The following is a 14,416-nucleotide window of genomic DNA, read 5'->3' as shown; positions in this document are numbered from 1 at the left end:
GAGACTTGGTATGTCACCAAAGACGCTCATAAATTTCTACAGATGTACCATGGAGAGCATTCTAACTGGCTGCACCACTGTCTGGTATGGGGGGTGGGTGGTCACTGCACAGGATTGAAATGAGCTGCAGAAAGTTGTAAACTCTGTTAGCTCCATCATGGGCACTAGCCTTCCCAGCATCCAGGACATCTTCAAAAGGCAGCATCCATCATTAAGGACCCCCATCACCCTTTTCTCATTGCTGCCAGTAGGTGGAGGTACAGAAGCCTGAGGGTACACTCAACAATGCAGAAATAGCTTCTTCCACTCTGCCGTCAGATTTCTGAATGAACAGTGAACTCATGAACAGTACCTCACTACATTTTTTTCTTTTTGCACCTCTTATTTAATTTAGCTTTTATATGTATTGTATGTGTGTGTACTGTAATTTGTGGTTTTTATTATGATGTATTGCAATGTACTGTTGATACCACTTAACAACAAATTTTACAAGCTATGCCAGTGATTTTGAACCTGATTCTGAAATGGTCTTTAACTTTTGTCTATACACCGGGAGTAGAAGTACAACCAGATGATTGGATTTTCCAAAGTGCGGGTGTGGGATGGCACGGTAATCTCATGATTTGTGTGTAGGTCTGATTTGTTAGTACTAAAGCTCATAGTTTTGTTTCTTTCTTATTTTCAGCAAATGCGGCGCTCGGGTAACAAAGAAGAGAACAAGCGAATCCTGATGGATTTGGATGTGGTGTTGAAAAGTCATGACTGCCCTTACATCGTGCAGTGCTACGGGACCTTCATTACCAATGTAAGCACATGCCCTGAATGTTGTCTTCACAATAACATATGGCAACAGCAGCCTCTTGGCTTCTGCCTATAAATCTTCTACAGAGATATTTTCTTTTGTGTGAGTGTGAGTCGAAGCTGGATTTTCTCGAATATAGAAAACAGAAATTTTCCTTTTATTTAGTGTATATATTCAAGTTCACGTTCAGTTTATTGTCATTCAACCATACACATGTATACTGCCAAACGAATCAACGTTCCTGCAGACCAAGGTGCACAACACAGTACGTACAGTATATCTCACACATAATGTAGAGTAATATTACCACAAATAAATTAATGAATAAGAGAAATGTATGATACAAGTTAAAAAGTAAACATTATAATACTACTGGCACTTCATACGTATTCAGATCTGGGTGGCAGCAGGGAGTTCAGTAGTCTTACAGCTTGGGGGAAGAAGCTGTTTCTCATCCTGACGGCCTAATTCTCCTGTTTCCCTGCCTTGATGATAGGGGATCAAAGAATTTGTTGGACGGGTGAGAAGGATTGCTGATAATCCTAAGGGCCCTGTGTATGCAGAGCTCTTGATAAATATTTCTGATGGGCAGGAGAGATACCCTGATGATCCTTTAAACAGTCCTTGCAATCCTTTGTAGGGACTTGCAGTCAGATGCCTTGCAGTTCCAATACCAGCTGTTGATGTGGGTTGTTAGGACACTCTCAATAGTGGTCCTGTCAAATTTGGTTGGAATGGAGGGGGGGAAGAGCCTCACTTGCATCAATATCCTCAGGAAGTGGAGACACTGCTGTGTTTTCTTGCCCAAAGACGTGGTGTTGAGGGACCAGATGAGATTGTCCATTATGTTCCAGCACTCCCAGCAACTTGGTGCTCATAACTCTCTCCACTGAGGAGCCTTTTATATGCAGTGAGGAGTGGTCAGCCAGCATCTTCTGAAGTTCACAATCATCTCTTTGGTCTTGTCCATGTTCAGACTCAAGTTGTTGTGCTTGCACCATACTATCAGCCGCTCTACCTCCTCTCTGTATGCCGTCTCATCATTTTTGCTGATGAGGTCAAACATTGTTGTGTCATCAATGAGCTTGATGATTTGGTTTGAGCTGGATAATGACAAGACATCAATGTAAGAGCAATGTAATGTTATAAACTTGGTTTGAAAGCACATCATGCAGTCATGAATGTTGTGACTGGGATCAAAGTCACTGAAGAGAAACTGGAGTTGTGGATATGAACACAACTCCATCACAACATAACAGATATTCTTGCAAAGACACTCATGCATGGCAAAGGCTTACAAATCGAAAAGTACATTACTTTTTTTACACCTTAATATCAAAGATAGCAGCAGGTGATTCAATACAATTTCAGTAGTTACAATGACATTATTTCCTACAATATTTTTTTTTGCCAGTATTTCCTTTGAATAACATATCTACAGTGGGAGACACCTCTGTTCAAACACTTCCATTGACACAGATATTCTAAAAACTATGATGACAGAGAACCAGATACCAGAATACACAGTAGATCAGCTATTGACTGCAACTGCAGTAGGCTCTCCTTATCCGCGAGGGAGTGGTTCCGGGACCCCTCACGGATACCAAAATTCGCAGATGCTCAAGTCCTTTATTCAACCTGTCTCGATGCGGTGGAGCTTAGGACCCAGCAGAACCCAAGACCTTATTTAACCTGTCTCAGTGCGGTGGACATTAGGACCCAGCAGCAGAGATCTGAATCCACTGTGATTATGAAAATAATCACAATAATAATTGAAAATAAAATGAAAATAATAAAGCAATCGGAAAGAGATAAAACACCATCGGTCATTGGAAAAGCGTTAGTCTACGTTGGTCAATGATTGGAACAATTTTAAAGGATAAAGTGAGAAAGGCTGTGCCTTGATTAAAGCTACAATTATTACTAAGTAATGCAGTGGTTTAATTATTGGGTTTTTGATCCTCCACATCAACCCGGCACGGTGGAGTGTGCACTCCATAGCGATCTGTCACTAGATCGAACTCGGGAACTTCCTGAGCCCAGCGCTGAAACATACGTTCTTAAGTATTTTATATGCATAGTAAGGTAAAATATATACTATATACAAATGCAAACGTTTGACTAACTGACGTTAAATAATACCTGATGTACCTGTTCCAACTTACTTCGTAAGAGAACTTCCGATTTTTTTCAATCCCAATCCACAATAACCCACATACATCCTCCCGTATACTTTAAGTCATCTCTAGATTACTTATAATACCTAATACAATGTAAATGCTATGTAAAATAGTTGTCATACTGCATTGTTTAGGGAATAATGACAAGAAAAAAAGTCTGTACATGCTCGAACAGCAAGTGCTGGAAGAGTACTTCCGGGTTTTCGCGATTCGCGGTTGGTTGAATTCACGCATGCTGAATTCGCAGATAAGGAGGGCCAACTGTATACTTGTGACCATGTTTGATATGTTAAGTGACAATTTTAATCTGGTCTGCCAAGTCACAATGGTGCAAATACCTTCGCCTTATTGTCTGGTTTGATGCAAGCCTGGTTTAACATAATCCATTGTCTTAACGTTTGGCAGATGCATATGTAATCTCTTGTCTGTGAGCCAGTTTAACTTCAATTTACTGCTTGCATTTTACAGTCTGCATTAAGAACTGAAGACTGGTTCTTGCTTGAATTAATATCTGCTATATTCATGTAGCTCCAGATACTCCCTAACAATGTAGATAGTGTACTTCTCGTCTTATTTATCTAGATTTTGAATTAATTCTCTTGTAAAAACCCCTTGGAGAGAAATACAGAGAACCACTGCATGTATTTAAGAAATTAATACTTCCAAGTAACCTAAGACCCACAAACACACGATTTGAGACTCTTATGTGATAACCCGGAGCTGTTTTCTGTAATGTGCAGACTGATGTGTTCATTGCCATGGAACTGATGGGTACATGTGCGGAGAAGCTGAAGAAACGGATTCAGGGGCCTATTCCGGAAAGGATTCTTGGCAAAATGACAGTTGCGGTAAGGACTTAGAACACATTAAAGGAATATTCTAATATCCTCGGATACATTTGCTGTTGACATGAAGAAGAAAGTTTGTCACATGATTCATGGGAAGGTTCAGTGTGTTTTGATGAATGGCCTTTCTTGTTGCAGTTGTGAAATGAGAGTGTAGGAGACCGTTGGGAGTATTCCCTGCTCTAACTCATTTGATAAAGATAATCACATCCATAGTTTGACACCACAACACAAAAACGATGCATTTATTCTGTGTTGTTCATTGTCCCAGTGTAACAATGGCCTTGATTCTGGGTTCAGTTTTATAATGTGGTCTGTACCATCAAGCCTAGGCAAAGTAGCCTTACTTTGTTATTACCAGTTACTGAGAGAAACTGGTAAATTGAGATTCTACGTACTGTGAAACTTTATTAAACACTAAAAAAAATTTAAAGCACTGGATAGGTAATTATAATGCTAATTTGAAATCCTTTTTTTTTAAATCAATGTCTCTTGGTTGTGTTTGAGCATTCCCTTGCATTTGAGATGTGTAAGAACTGTCAGATATTCTCACAAAAATCTAATGCTATCAGTGGTAATGAAGGGAAGCAGCACTTAATATAGCTGCAAAGCTGCAGTAAAGACCAGTGCCATCCCATTTATAGATTGCGGCCAGATAGGGGTCCAATTGCGAATATATCTGGATATCCAATGAATATTGCAGTGTTGATACAAGTTCTAGGCAAGTCTACTACCTATATCATTTTACTGTTGCTTTTAGTTTGAGGGGACATTTTTCCAGGCCGAACTTAAACTTTAGCTCACATTGAATATTTGTAATGTTGCTATCAAACCTCCATCTGATGTGGAAGATCATTTAAGCCTATGATCTGTAAAATATATTCAGTTCACTGAATTGAATCTGTCCAGCAATAGAAAGCATGTTATTGTAATGAGAGTTTGATGACTTAGTGTCTGTACTCTGTAGAACTCAGTAGGAAGTAGGGGGATCTCATTGAAATCTACAGAATATTGAAAGACCTGGATACAGTGAACAGGGAGAAGATGTTTCCATTATTTTGAGAGTATAGATTCCAAGGGCAAAATGAAGAGTTGTCCCTTCAAAACTGAGGTGAGGAAGAATTTCTTTAGACAGAGCATAGTGAAGCTACAATTTATTGTCACAGAAGCTGTAGAGGTCAAATCATTGGGTGTATGTACTAAAGGCCGAGATTGATGGGTTTTGGATTGATAAAGTGGATTAAGAGCTACAGGAAGAAGGCAGAATAGGGTTAAACAATTCAGCCATGGTTGAATGGCAGAGCAGACTAAATGGATGGAATAGCCCAATTCTTTTCCTGTATCTTCTGGTCTTAATCTAAGAACTTTGGAAAAATTAAAAGTGGTGCAGAGGTATGTGAATTTTCCATCCACTCTGACATTATGCTATAATTAGTCCCAGCTCAATAGTACGTATGTTATTTTTTTTTTAAACAGATTGTCAAAGCTTTGTTTTATCTGAAGGAGAAGCACGGTGTCATTCACAGAGATGTCAAACCTTCTAATATTCTTCTGGATGAGCGGGGTCAAATCAAGTTATGTGATTTCGGGATTAGCGGGAGGCTGGTAGACTCGAAAGCAAAAACGAGGAGTGCAGGATGTGCAGCATACATGGCGGTGAGTTCATGAAATTGGAATATCAGTGCTTCTAATGATATAATAATTGTGTTTTTTACTGCAAGGAAATGAGGTATTAGTGGTCACTTTTGTATTGGAGGTACCTAATAAAGTGGCCACTGTATGTATGTTTGTGATTTTGTATTGCTGTAGACCATCCCTTCAAGGCTCAATGTGTTGTACATTCAGAGGTATTCTTCTGCACACCACTACTGTAATGAGTGGATTTTTGAGTTACTGTTGCCTTCTTGTCATCTTGTCAGCCTCCCCTGACCTCTCTCATTTAACAAGATGTTTTTGCCCAGAGAACTGCTGCTCACTGGATGTTTTTCATTCTCAGTAATCTCTAGACACTTGAGCATGAAACTCCCAAGAGATCAGCAGTTTGTGAGATACTCAAACCACCCTGTCTGACACCAACAAATCATTCCATGGTCAAAGTCACTTGGGTCACATTTTTTCCCCATTCTGATGTTTGATCTGAACAACAACTGAACCTCTGAGCCATGCTTCAGCTGAGAAGATCATCGGGGTCTCTCTTCCCGTCATCACGGACATTTACACTACACGCTGCATCCACAAAGCAAACAGCATTATGAAGGACCCCACGCACCCCTCATACAAATTCTTCTCCCTCCTGCTGTCTGGGAAAAGGCACCGAAGCTCTCACGACCAGACTATGCAACAGTTTCTTCCCTCAAGCTATCAGACTCCTCAATACCCAGAGCCTGGACTGACACCTTACTGCCCTATTGTCCTGTTTATTATTTATTGTAGTGCCTGCACTGTTTTGTGCACTTTATGCGTCCTGGGTAGGTCTGTAGTTTAGTGTAGTTGTTTTGTGTTTTTTTTCTCTGTATTGTTTTTTACATAGTTTAGTCTAGTTTTTGTACTGTGTCATCTAACACCATGGTCCTGAAAAACGCTGTCTCACTTTTACTATGTACTGTACCAGCTGTTATGGTTGAAACGACAATAAAATTGACTTGAGTTACTGCCACATAATTGGCTAATTAACTATTTGCCAATGAACAGGTGAACCTTAAAAAGTGGCAACTGAGTGTATATCTGGAGAATATCACAGTCGTGGTGGTGCATATGTCTGTGGAGAAAGCCTTAGCTCAGTATATCTACGCAAAGGTTAACAATGTGTCCTTAATCTTTTGTCCCACAGTGTTCATGCCAGCCCTCAACTACCAATCAGTACTAATCCTATTTACCAACAGTGGGTCTCTAACCTCCCGTGCATTAGTGATTCAAGTGCTCATCTAGATACTACTTAGATTGTGTGAGAGCACCTATCTCTATCACCCAATCAGGCAGTGCACTATAGATTCTCTTCACTTTGTGTGAAAAAGCTCTTCCTCAGAGCCTCCATTAAACCCTATCCTAAGCCTCTTTCCTCTGCTTTTGGATAGCTCTGCCGAGGGGAAGAGTTTCATCCTTTCCACTGTCTCTGTCCCTGGAATATCTCTGTGTGAAGTGAGCGATGGTACCATGATGAAAGGTTTAGGAATTTGAACAGTGTTACCATTTGAGCGAACCAGAGGAAATGATAAAGAGTGTACTCTGTGCAAGGGTCAATACCCAGCAGCCAGATAGTGTGGAAGCAAGTATTCCTCGATCTGAGTCACTACCTAAGAAGCAAAAGTGAAGAAGAGAGGGAGGTAATATTGTATGTTGTTGTGGAGAAGGAACAACTTTGTCTCAATAATGAGAGGGGGTAGTGGTGTAACTCATTGTGGAGAGATGTAGAGCAGAGTATATCAATATGGCTGACAAAATCGGAGTATAATATTAAGAGAAATTGGGATAGCAATTCATATCTGTGCATTGGAGGGTAGCAGTACTTTTCATTGTAGAAATAGGGATAGTGATGAACTTTTTCCCAGGGTGGCATTGGCTAGTATAAGAGGACTTAATTTTAAGGGGAAAGTAAAGGGGGAATATCAAAGGTAGGTTTTTTTTAACGGGAAGAGTGGTAAGTACATAGAATGCAATGCTAGGTTTGTGGTGAGACAGAGACAGGGTAGGTTTTTAGAGACTCTTACATGGGCACATAGATGAAAGAAAAATGGATGGCTATGTGAGTAGGGGAACTCTGCCGTGGACCATCCCAAGCCAATTTGTTACACACACAAAATGCTGAAGGAACTCAGCAGGTCAGGCAGCATCTATGGAAATGAATAAACAGTTGATGTTTTGGGCTGAGACCCTTCTTCAGGACTTTTCCCACCCACCTTGTTAACTTATTTGTGGTAATATTACTTTGTGTTGTATGTGTGAAGAATACATACTGTGTTGTGCGCCTTGGTCCGAAGGAAAGTTCTTTCATTTGGTGGTATACGTGTGTACAGTTGAAGGACAATGAACTGAACTTGAACTGAAGTTCATCTTGGAGACAGAAATAACTATTAGTGTGAGGTCAGTGCTAATTTTGTATATTAGTATGTGAAACAATCATAGTTGTTCATATTACAAAATGAGAAACTAATTCATGAGAATGACGAGTCTGCTTTGCATACAAGACCATAAAGATATAGGAGCATAATTAGGCCATTTGGCCCATTAAGTCTGCTCCGCCATTTCATCATGGCTGATGCATTTTTCCTCTCAGCCTCAATCTCCAGCCTTCTCCATATCCCTTCATGCCCTGACCAATCAAGAATCTAGCAGACTCAACTTATCTATATACATAAAGACTTGGCCTCCACAGCCACCTGTGGTAATGAATTCCAGGGATTCACCACTCTCTGGCTAAAGAAATTCCTCCTCATCTCCGTTCTAAAAGAACACTGCTCAGTTCTGAGGCTGTGTCCTCTGGTCTAGACTCTCACCACAGAAAACATCCTCCCCACATCCACTCTATATCGAGACCTTTCAACATTCAATAGGTTTCAGTTAGATCACCCTCATTCTTCTGAATTCCAGTGAGTACAGGCCCAGAACTATCAAATGCACTTCATAGAACAAGCCAATCCTGGAATCATTTTCCTGTGCAAACACGAGGAAATCTGCAGATGCTGGAAATTCAAACAACACACAAAATGCTGGTGGAACACAGCAGGCCATTTTCCTGTGTCTCCTTTGAACCTTCTCCTGTGTCAGCACATCCTTTTTAAGATAAGGGCCCAAAACTGCTCTCTATACTCCAAGCGGGGCCTCACCAATGCTTGATAAAGCCTCAGCATTACATCCTTGCTTTTATATTCTAGTCCTCTTGAACACTAACATCACATTTGCCTTCCTCACTAGCAACTCAACCTGCAAATTTACCTTTGAGGAATCCTACACAAGGACTCCCAAGTACCTTGCACCTCGATTTTTGAATTTTCTTTCCATTTACAAAATAGTCTGCCCTCTTATTTCCTCTGCTAAAGTGCATGACCGTATAATTCCCAACACTGTATTCCATATGCCACTACTTAGACAGATTAGGAGAATGGGCAAAGTCCTTCTGTAGTCTCTCTACTTCCTCAAAACTACTTATCCCTCCACCTATCTTTGTATCATATGCGAACTTTGCAACAAAGCCATCAATTCCATCATCCAATTCATTAACTGACCCCTGTGGAACACCACTGGTCACTGGCAGCCAACTAGAAAAGGCTCCCTTTATTCCCACTCTTTGCCTTCTGACAATCCACCACTATTTTATTCATGTTAGTATCTTTCCTGTAATACCATGGATTCTTAACTTGTTAAGCAGCCTCATGTGTGGCACCTTGTCAAAGCCCTTCTGAAAATCCAAGTACAAAACATCCACCAATTCTCCTGTCTATCCTGTGTGTTATTTCTTTAAAAAAAGTTCCAGCATATTTGTCAGGCAAGATTTTCCCATGAGGAAACTATGCTGACTACGGCCTATTTTATCAAGTACCTCCAAGTACCCAGAAACTGCATCCTTAACAATTGACTCCAAAATCCTCACTGAGGTCAGACTAACTGGTGTTTAATTTCCTTTCTTTTGCCTTTCTCTATTTTTGAAGACATTAGCAATTTTCAGAACCATTCCAGAATCTAGTGATTCTTGAAAGCTCATTACTAATACTTCCACAATCTCTTCAGCTACCTCTTTTGGAACCCTGGAGTGTATACCATCTGGTCCAGGTGGCTTATCAATCTTCAGGCCTTTCAGTTTCCCAACAGCCTCCTCCATAGTAATTGCACCTTCACACACTTCTGCCCTTGACACTCATGAGCTTCCGGCATACAAGTACTTCTTTAGTTTGTCTTCGATTTCCTTGCCCACATTACTACCTCTCCAGATCGTTTTCCAGTGGTCTGATATCCACTCTCTCCTCTCTTTTACATTTTATGTATCTGAAGAAACTTTCAATATTCTCTTTAATGTTATTGACTAGCTTACTTTTGTATTACATCTTTTACCTCTTAATTACTTTTTTAGTTTCCCAATCCTCCAAATTCCCACTAATTTTTGCTCTATTATATGCCTTCTCTTTGGCTTTTACATTGGCTTTGGCTTTGAGTTCTCTCGATAGCCACGATTGTGTTGTCTTTCCTTTAGAATACTTCTTTGTCTTTGGGGAGTATATATCATGTGCTTTCTGAATTACTTCCAGAAATTCCAGCCATTGGTACACTGCCATCAATGCTGCCAATGATCTTTTCCAGTCAATTTTGACCAACTCCTCTCCTCAATACTTCCCTTTACTCCATTGTAGTACTGATACATCTGACTTTAGCTTCTCCTTCCCAAATTTCAAGATGAATTATATCATATTATGATCTCTTTCCCAAGGGTTCTTTTATCTTAAGCTCTCTAATCAATTCCGGTTCATTGCACAATGTAATGCTGTCCTTACCCCCATATCATGCGGAGATGTGGAGGGAGCATTATATTTTGGAGAAGAGGCTTGAGTTTATATAAAAGGGGAGTAACAGTCCCTGGCTTGTGGAGAGGGAGTGAGTGTTTGCAGTATGAATAGCGGTCAATTAGAGAGGCAAGTAGCAATGTACATCAGTGTGGAGAGAGAAAATACCGTGTATGAAACGGAGTGATTCTTAATAATATTATCCACCTCTACACCCTTCCACACTTGCACTAAAGTAAAGAAAGCATATGGTATACTTGCCTTTTTAGTTAAGGTATTGAGTTCAAAAGTTAGGAAGTTATATAGAACTCTACAACATCTGGAGTATTGCATTCATTTCTGGTCGCAATAATATCGGAAGAGTGTGGAGGATTTGGAGAGGGTGTAGAAGACCTTTGCTAGAATGTTGCCTGGATTGGAGGCCATATGCTATAAGAAGACACACACAAATGCTGGAGGAACTCAGCAGATCAAGCAGCGTCTATGAAAATGAATAAACTTTAGGTATTTCAGGCCAAGAAACTTCTTCAGGACTGGAAAGAAAGGGGGAAGACGCCAGAGTTAAAAGATGGGAGGAGGGGAACTGGGAATGCCAGACGGTGATAGGTGAAGCCAGGTGGGTGGGAAAGGTAAAGGCTGGAGAGGACGAATTTGATAGAGGAGTGTGGGCCATGCAGGAAAGATGATAAGCGATTGGACACAAACTTGGCTTTCTGGTTTGTTTTTCTCTGAAGCTTTGAAAGTCAGGGAGAGATATGATAGAAATTTATAAGATTGTGAGAGGCATAATAGACAGCTGGTATCTTTTTCCCAAAGCATGCATTTAACATGAGAGGGAATGTTCAAAGATGTGCAGGGTAAGCTACTTTTTTGTAGAGAGTGGTGGGTGCCTGTAATGTGCTGCCAAAGGTAGTGGTGGAGGAAAATACTACAGAGATGTTTAAGAGGCTCTGAGATAGGCATAAGAATGTGCAAACATAAGGGATTAAGGTGTAATTAGCACAGCACCATGAACCAAAGGTCCTCTTTCTGTGCTGTATCTTCAAAGTTCTGTAAGCAGAGGCACATAACATCTTCACAAGTAAAACATAAACTGTACATAATTCATACAAAATTTCCAAGCATGAACACAATTACAACAAAAATAAGTCCATTGTTGTGCAACCTAGTCATAGTAATGTTGCGGTGTTGAGATTATGATTAGCATCATGTAGAAATGAAATGGTTGATGATCAAATGGTACAGCATATGTGGGAGGTGCGGAGTATATTTAGACTCTATTTGATTGGGGTATTAGGTTAAAGCCTTATATCAAGTCAAGTCAAGTCAAGTTGCTTTTTATTGTCATTTCAACCATAACTGCTGGTACAGTACACAGTAAAAACAAGACAACGCTTTTCAGGACCATGGTGCTACGTGAAACAGTACAAAAACTACACTGAACTAAATGAAAGCATGCAGGCATTACAATAAATAATAAACAAGACAATAGGCACAGTAGAGGGTAGTAAGTAAGTGAGACGTGGTTATAGAGTGCACAAGAATAATGTCAGCAGTCTGGAGTGGGTCTTTTGCTAGGAAAGCTCGCCAGTAGTATAAAAACGGACACCATTTTTTTCAGATATATAAAGAGTAAAAGAAGTGGATATTGGAACACTGGAAAATGATGCTGGAGAGATAGTAATGGGGGACAAAGTGATGGCAGGTGAACTGAATAACTATTTTGCATCAGTTTTCACCATGGAAAACACCAACAATATGCCATAAATTCAAGAGTGTCACAGCAGAAATGAGTGTAGGTGCTAATACTAAGGAGAAAGTACTTGGGAAGCTGAAAAGTCTGAAGGTAGATAAGTCACCTGAACCCCAGGGTTCTGAAAGAGATAGCTGAAGTGATTGTGGAACCATTAATAGTGATCTTTCAAGAATCACTGGATTCTGCAATTGATTCTGTAGGACAGGAACATCACAGATGTCACTATACTCTTTAATAAGGGAGGGAGGCAGAAGAAAGGAAATTATAGGCCAATTAGCCTGACTTCAGTGGTTGGGAAGATGTAGTCCTTTATTAAAGATGAGATTTTGGGTACTTGGAGGCACATGATAAAATAGACCAAAGTCAGCATGGCTTACTTAAGAAGTCTTGCCTGACTAATCTGTTGGAATTCATTGAGAAAATAACAGACAGGATGGATGAAGGAGAGCCAGTGGATGTTGTTTACTTGGATTTTCAGAAGGTCTTTGACAAGATCCTGCACATGAAGCTCCTTAACAAGATAGAGCCCATGATATTAGAGAAAAGGTACCAACGTGGATTAAAAAAAAGGCTTACTAGCTGGAGACAAAGAATGGAAATAAAGGGGTCCTTTTCTGGTTGGTTGCCGATGACTAGAGGTGTCCTACAGGGGTTGGTGTTGAGACCGCTTCTTCTCACATTATATGTCACTGATCTGGATGATGGAATGGATAGCTTTGCTGATAATACTAATGCAGGTGGAGGGAGAGTAGTGTTGAAGCAAGGAGTCTGAAGTTTAGGAAAATGGGCAAAGAAGTGGCAGATAGAATACAGTGTTGAGAAGCAATGCACTTTGTTAGAATAAATAAAGGAGTAGACTATTATCTAAATGGAGAAAATTCAGAAATCAGAAGTACAAAACGATTTGGGAGTCCTCATGTAGGATTTCCTAAAGGTTAACTTGCAGGTTGAGTCAGTGGCAAGGAAAGCAACTGTAATGTTAGCATTCTTTTTGAGAGGACTAGAATATAAAAACAAAGGTTTAATAATGCTGAGGGTTTATAAGACGACACTTGGAGTTTTGTGGGATATTTTGGGCTCCATATCTGGAAAACGTTATATTGGCATTGGAGTGGGTCCTCAAGAAGTTCACAAGAATGGTCCCTCAAATGAAAGTGTTAACAGGAAGAGTGTTTCATGGACATGGCCTGTACTTGCTGGAGTTTAGAAAAATGGGAGGGGAGTGGGATCTCATTGAAACCTATCAAATATTGAAAGGCCTGGATAGAGAGAATGTTTCCTATAGCGGGAGAGTCTAGGACAAGAGGGCACAGCCTCAGAATAGAAAGATGTCTCGTTAGAACAGACATGGAGGAGGAATTTCTTGCGCCAGAGGGTGTTCAGTCAGTGGAATTCATTGCCATAGATGGCTGTGGAGGCCAAGTCATTGGGTATATTTCAAACAGAGGTTGATAGATTTTTGATTAGTAAAGGTGTCAAAGGCTATGGTGAAAAGGCAGGAGAAAGGGGTTGAGAGGGGTAATAAATCAGCCATGACTGAATGGCAGAGCAGACGCGATGGGCTGAATGGCTTAATTCTGCTCCGATGTCTTATGGTCTTGTGGAAATTACCAAAACCGCAAACTAGGGAGACTGTACCCGAGGTTGCCACTCGCATAATGAAAGGATGGGTGTATGACTGCGTTTTGGGGATTTTCACTTGGTGTTGTATTTTTTGATTCCTTTCTGTCCACAGCCAGAAAGGATCGATCCTCCTGATCCAACCAAACCCGATTACGACATCAGAGCGGATGTTTGGAGTCTGGGAATTTCACTGGTAAGGAGCCATGAGCAATCTGCATGAGACTTGTACTCTTCCTTTTATATACTGGTCAGTGTAAGCACAGTAGCATACGTACTTGTTCTAACTATAGTACAAACTGTTGCAACTGGTGTAATTCATCATAGCACGCTGGTATAGTCACTATCTAGTATGCTGCTACACTCACCCATGTAATAGAACATGAAAGAAACTGTAGATACTGAAATATGGAATAAAAACAGGATGTTAAAAAAACTCAGCTGGTCAAGTAGCATCTGTTGCAAAGATTTATGTCAATGTTTCAGGCAGCATCAGGACTAAGAGGCAGAGGACAAATTGCCAGTGTAGAGAACTGAGAGGGTGGAACGATTATAGAGATGGAATCAGATAGGGGAAGGATGATGACCAAATGGAATATACCTTTGTTATTTTAGTCATTTCTTTTCAGAATTGTTCAACATGGAAGAGCACTGAATCAATCTAGGAAGGACAGTAGCAATGAGAAGGATCCTTCCTTGCACTTACTTCATCTGATGCATCA

General features: G+C 40.3%; 1 protein-coding gene across 3 annotated transcripts in view; it reads left to right on the top strand.

Moving 5' to 3' along the window:
• map2k7 (mitogen-activated protein kinase kinase 7) overlaps positions 1-14,416 on the top strand; it is a 103,635-nt gene that overhangs the window by 73,059 nt on the left and 16,160 nt on the right. For all 3 annotated transcript variants that reach the window (XM_059992082.1, XM_059992083.1, XM_059992084.1), the window contains 4 exons: positions 686-805; positions 3,723-3,830; positions 5,304-5,483; positions 13,810-13,890. In XM_059992082.1, the coding sequence (XP_059848065.1) occupies positions 686-805; positions 3,723-3,830; positions 5,304-5,483; positions 13,810-13,890 (489 nt within the window). The remainder of the gene's footprint in view (positions 1-685; positions 806-3,722; positions 3,831-5,303; positions 5,484-13,809; positions 13,891-14,416) is intronic.

This window comes from Hypanus sabinus, chromosome 16 (assembly GCF_030144855.1).
Source record: "Hypanus sabinus isolate sHypSab1 chromosome 16, sHypSab1.hap1, whole genome shotgun sequence".
NCBI classification, from domain to species: Eukaryota; Metazoa; Chordata; class Chondrichthyes; order Myliobatiformes; family Dasyatidae; genus Hypanus; species Hypanus sabinus.
The sequence above is the reverse complement of the archived record's forward strand: the minus strand, read 5'-3'. Positions and strand labels throughout refer to the sequence as shown.